This window comes from Hippocampus bargibanti, linkage group LG02, assembly GCF_051943395.1.
Source record: "Hippocampus bargibanti isolate YZ-2025 linkage group LG02, ASM5194339v1, whole genome shotgun sequence".
NCBI classification, from domain to species: Eukaryota; Metazoa; Chordata; class Actinopteri; order Syngnathiformes; family Syngnathidae; genus Hippocampus; species Hippocampus bargibanti.
Genome location: NC_142735.1, coordinates 27,673,014 through 27,679,013, shown reverse-complemented (window position 1 = coordinate 27,679,013; position 6,000 = coordinate 27,673,014). Strand labels below are relative to the sequence as shown.

Sequence of the window (6,000 nt, the reverse complement as noted above, 5' to 3'; positions counted from 1 at the left end):
TGGTCTATCCGGGCCTCGTCCACCCTGCAATACGGACATATACATACATACACTCAAGAACGAAACCATACAAAAAAAAAAACAAAAATAAACAAAACAACGTCTATATTATTCAACGTGAACAATACAAAATACTCACCAAGTGATCCTGAGTCTAGTTTAGCTGTGGGAAGCTTTGCTCTGACCAACCAATCAATTCCAATTGGCTAAAGAAACCGATCAATCGCTCTCTGAGCAGATTCGATTGAGCGGCAAAAAGAGGATGTAATATGATGGGACAACAACATTCACGTCCCAGAACAAGACAAAAAGTAAAATTCATGGTCACAATAAAATCACATTTGTTTTCAGTCTGTCAAATATATTTTTTATTGCAGCATTTTTCTATTTAGACATTCAATTCCTTACCACAGGACAGTGAGAGATCACTATTGACAAATTAGTTCAGGTTTCAATCTCTCGTTCAACATTAAAACGGTTATTAGTCATTTAAAAGAGTGACTCGAATGACTGCAATTCAGATGTCAACAATACAAAAATAAATAGAGAAACTCTTGTTTGTTTTCGAGGACAAACGAGTTAAGACTCTGAGGTGACATCATTTCATCTTCACTGCGGCTCAAACGGTTTGGAAATAACGGAATGTGTTTGGTTATGTCCGTGCTCCATGCATTGCAGCACTCTGGGGTGGAATGTTTTCAAATTCATTAATCAACAGTAGCAAAAACTTGACCAATGTTGCCACCAACACAGCTCCAGTGTGGTAAGGGTTAAAAAAAAAAAAATAAAAAACACAAGTCAAATCCGTTCTGGATTTGACTCATGCCCAATATCCCCACAGTGTGTTACTGGAAAAAACGCCTCCGACTTTTAATTTCCCCCCCGGAGTTGATTTTCTCATCCAAAAAGGGCTTGGAAAGTCATTAAGACGTGAGTGAAACAAACCGGGAAAGGCAGACATGTGCCTTTCTTTAAAATCTGCATTTACATGCAGGCACACATACAAAACAAGAGAACTTTCAGAGCCTCAGATGTGAATTGAAAGGAAGAAAACAATCATATTCAAATTAAATGCTGACTGAGGAGCACAAAATACTAATTTGCGGCATCACATTTATAACACTAATTTTCGTGCGCAAACATGTTAACCATATTGTGGCCACATTTAATGTTTTGTTCCCACGTCACGTCTGAGGCTCCGACTAAACTTGAGCTACTGGTTTTTTATTTCATTATTATTATTTTAGAAAGTGCACTAAGGACAGTCAAGGTCTATCTCGCTAACACATACAAACAAACGGCCATGTTCTGCCCAGTAAAATAATCTGTCAGCAGAGAAACAGTGTCACCCATAGGCACTGTTCGGTATTGCATCCTCAGCAAAGTACCGTTGAGGAGTTTCCAGTTTATTCATTGACATCTATGGAAAGTCGATTGAGCGTTCATTCCATATCTTCGAGTTCCATCTTGAGGTCCATCTACTTATACGTTCTTTCATCTAATTATACGTTCTTTGTCTTCACTAGTTCGGACAACTACAAGGCAAAATAAAAAATAAAATAAAAATACATGTGACGGAATTGTGCAACCCGTGTGGAGAAATGTCACCCAATACGGCCGGATATCAAGGGTGCAGAAGAAACACTCAAAACGGCTTACCGTAGACAACAATTTGTCCAAAGTGGTTAGATGAAGAGGGTGCCGAAACATTTGAGGCAGCACTGGATGCTGGCGCTGGGCGGCCGATCGATGCAGTGCAGAGACTTGAGCTGCTCTGCGCTCAGCTCATCGTACGCCAGCTGGTACTCTCGGTCAAAAGCCTCTGTAGAGTCAGGAAAGCAAAAGGTCCATTGAGCCAAGTTGAAAAAAAATAAATTAAATAACAATAACATGAAATAAAATAAATGAAAAAAAAAATAAAACCAAACCAAAAATGAATAATACAACAAATAATAAACATGAAATAAAATAACAAAATAAAATAAAAAAATAAAACACAACACCAAACCTAAAACTAAACTAAACTAAAATATACAATACAATACAACACACTAAAACACAATAAAACGAAGTGAAGTGAGGTGAGGTGAAATACAATACAATACAATACAATACAATACAATAAAAAGAGAAGAGCATGCTGCATTTGCTCACCAACGTCAATGTTCTCCCGGCCCAGCGCCACGAGGGAAAGGAATAATATTTCTCTGTAAATGCTCCTGGAAAGGGACGGGAGACATCAGACCACGAGCCACCGAAATGCTCCAAACCAGAAGACGGGATGAAATACCTCTGCCGCTTGATGTCCTCTGGACGGTGTTTGAGCTCTCGGATAAGCAGGTTGATTGGACCATAGACGTCATTGGTCTGGATGTTGCGCACGATGGTGTTGAGGAGCGTGCGGATCTCCTGGTGATCCGTCGGCGCCAACGTGCCCTTTTTCTCCACTGAAGAGATCCCCCCAAAAAAAGACGCAAAATCAGAGTTGTAATCATTGGTTCAGTTTGATTTTTTTTAATGAGTTGAAATTTCCATGGTCCATCGATGAAAAGGTTTCTTCAGCCGTCATCTGTACTTCTTTGAAGAGGCTTCGTCAGCGAACTAAAATTTGCTGGTAGCTCTGGCCATATATATATATATATATATATATATATATATATATATATATATATATATATATATATATATATATATATATATATACAGTAAAGTCTCGTTATATCGATATCGTATATATCGATAGTCCCGGTTATATCGATACTATTTCTATGCACGCACGGAGAAAATTACATGCAAACAGGGTCGGATATATCGATAGTCCCGGTTATATCGATATTTTTTCGGATTCCCTTGAATATCGATATAACGAGACTTTACTGTATATAGTGGATGTCCCATATATATATATATATATATATATATATATATATATATATATATATATATATATATATATATATATGGGCAGACCTCTGTTCTGATAGGTCCCTGCTCTACGTAAGGTTGGACTATTCCCTGAGGCTACATTGATTACTTCTATTGTCCTGACTGATTATGGTCTACGACTGGCCTGATTGCCCCATTTGCTCTGGTATCATCTCATCAGCATAACTAAGCCTATGTGGTAACGATCTCAGAAGTGTTTTGTAAGCACGATCCAAATTAAAACTCACACCACCACGGCGATTTAGTGAAGGATTTTGCTGTTTTATAAACATCGCTTCTTTTACTCCCCTTTTAAAGCATCTATTTTCTTTCGCTAAGATTTTAACTTCATTGTCGTCAAATGAGTGGTTGCTAGCTTTTAGGTGCACAAGTACTGCCGAGGCCCACTAGTATTATCCCTGCTAAAGTCTTTTTTTGAGAATTTGTTTAGTCTCCCCAATGTATATTATATATAGTAGGGCCAGAGCTACCAGCAAAATTTTAGTTTGCCGACATTGCCTCTTGGATGAGATGCGAAACATCCGACACTTTCAAAGAAGTACAGATGACGGCCAAAGAAACATTTTCATCGATGTTTTAGTTATTTTTTCAAACATTTATTTATTTACCTTTTTATTTATGTGTGTATTTATGTGCATATTACTGTATTTATTTATCTATTGAATTGTCTATTTTTCCATCCATTCATTTATTTATTCATGTGTTTATGTATTTATCCCTGTCTATTTATTTATCTATTTATCCATCCATCCATTCATCCTATAACTGTATTTATTTATTGTGTATTTATTGTTTTATTTATTTGTGTATGTTTGTTCTACCGGCACATCATTGGTCTTAAAGGACAACCGACGCCTCCGGACAAGTTGTATCCATAATTTGTAAAATCACTTCAAATGACTTCTATTGAGCATATTCTAACAAGATTCCACTGCATATAGCTATATTTTGCGTTTTAAAACTCATGCTGAATATTCAGGAAGTCGAGTGTTTTCGAGTTGGTGACGATTCCTGACGTGACGTCACATCAGGAACGCCCCTAACCGAGAAAGCGACACACATTTGCATTTTGGGTACTTTGTTTGGTCTGAAAACATCGTTTTGATGGCGAAATTAGAAGAAAAACACATAAATAACGCGATGGTGAATCATTGTGTGTTGCACCAAGACTACTATTTGATACTAGTTGATACAAATTCCCAGCAGACAAATCAGCCCATTTTCAACAGAGCTTGGGCGCCATCTTGTGCATTTTCCGGGAGCTACATTGGAGTCCAGACGCCTCAAAATGATACGGAAGGACTTCTTTAATCGATTGCAAACATTTATGCTTTCCTCTTCAGAACTATTTGAATCATATTCATAAGTGGATGAGTAACAAGAAAGCATCTTCTCCGAATCTGAAGCCATTGTTTTGATTGTAGAGCAAGGCAAGACGTCCTGGCATGATGTCACAAACCAGGGGGCGGGACCTTCTGAAACTCTCCATTTCCGAGGTCATTTTGAAGTAGTTATGGGCCACTTTAAGTCATTTTTATTGGTGTTTTGCATTTGACTAAAAATATCAGCCTGCCTGTTTTGGGTATTTTAGATGCTATTAAATGTTTTTCTGATGTCAGTTAAGAAACAAAAAAATGGTCTCGGTTGTCCTTTAAATGATGTAATCAACTCGTCTGTTCGACTTGAACTCACATAAGGTCCGCCACAGCTGGTAAAGGGGCTCTCCGGCCTCTTGGTGGAGGTTGATGTTGTCCCACAGAATCTGGATGTACACTTGCTTACTGTCCTGGGACAGCGAAGTCAGAGGCAGCTACACAAAACAAAACACACTTAAAGGCCTGGCAGAACCAAAGTTATAAACGGCAAAAGACCAAGACGGCGTACAACAGACCTGCACGCCGTTGTTGCAGTGTTCGGAGGTCAGGATGAGGCCGGGCATGTGGCTGGGTAAGTCCAAGCGTCGGAAATACCACGCCAGGTTCCAGAAGATAATGGGATGCTGACTGAGGAACTTGTGCGAGTAAATCACCTGTTGGAACACAGCAGCAAAGCGGAACCCTTTTTAGAGATCGTAACATAGGACAAGGCTGGGAAATTGATCAAAATTTGATTGGGACTTAGTTTGTTCTTAGGCTTTAAGCTGCTTAACGGACAACAGTGGACAACAAAATTATAATATTTGCACATACAGTGAGACCTCAGCTTACAAACTTAATTGGTTCCCAGACAGAGTGTGTAAGCCTAAAAGTGTGTATCACAAAAAAAAAATTCCCATGGGAAACCATTAAAATGGGAATAATCCGTTCCCAGGTTTCCATAAAATATACTTTTCAACTAAATAAGCCTTAAAACTACACACAACATAGCTTATTCTATGTATAATTAATGTGCTATTGTATTGTAATGAAGGAAATACACTGCACTGTATATTAAATTCACTTTATTTACATTTGTGATGGTCGTTGATGGCTCTTAATTGACACCTGTTGCTTTCTGACTTGTAAGGTCTTACGAAACTGAGGCATCACATTATCATTCATCATGTTGATGATTCTCATAGCCTTTTCTGGATGGAACTGTTCAATAAAAGCCTGCACATCAACTGTTGAATGGCCTGCTTCTGCTTGTCCTCTTGAAGGCAAATCAAATTCTCTGTGTTGATGACCTCATTATGGTCAGCAACAAGCTCCTCGATGTCATCTGCATCCACTGCGAGTCCCGTAGGCGCTGGCAGAGATTTTATTACAACAAAAGGCGCAAGTCCGATGATTCCACGGACGCGGAATAAAACACGTCATTAGTCACGTGAAAGCATCGACTAAATAACGCCTTTGTGTAAACTTTACACAAAGGGGTCATTTAGTCGAGGTGAGAAACACGAACGAGGTGTGCGTTTGTGGCGTCACATGTGCACACCGCGGCTGTAATGTGAATCTCAGCCTGACACATCTCACACGCTGTGTGTCACTTCCCTGAGAGTAACATTCTTCATTTCCACCATTGCCACCATCCTTCACCTAAAAGCTTTACAGTGTTGTGTAAAGTTTATACAAA

At 38.8% G+C, this 6,000-nt stretch overlaps 1 protein-coding gene across 4 annotated transcripts in view; it reads right to left on the bottom strand.

Moving 5' to 3' along the window:
• Positions 1 to 691: 691 nt before the first annotated feature.
• dennd4c (DENN domain containing 4C) overlaps positions 692 to 6,000 on the bottom strand; it is a 40,155-nt gene continuing 34,846 nt past the window's right edge. For 3 of the 4 annotated variants that reach the window (XM_088990646.1, XM_088990648.1, XM_088990649.1), the window contains 5 exons: positions 4,838 to 4,975; positions 4,639 to 4,756; positions 2,291 to 2,447; positions 2,155 to 2,219; positions 692 to 1,822 (listed from right to left, as the gene is read on the bottom strand). In XM_088990646.1, the coding sequence (XP_088846772.1) occupies positions 1,686 to 1,822; positions 2,155 to 2,219; positions 2,291 to 2,447; positions 4,639 to 4,756; positions 4,838 to 4,975 (615 nt within the window). In that variant the 3' untranslated portion in view covers positions 692 to 1,685. The remainder of the gene's footprint in view (positions 1,823 to 2,154; positions 2,220 to 2,290; positions 2,448 to 4,638; positions 4,757 to 4,837; positions 4,976 to 6,000) is intronic. The other variant, XM_088990647.1, reaches the window with a different exon arrangement.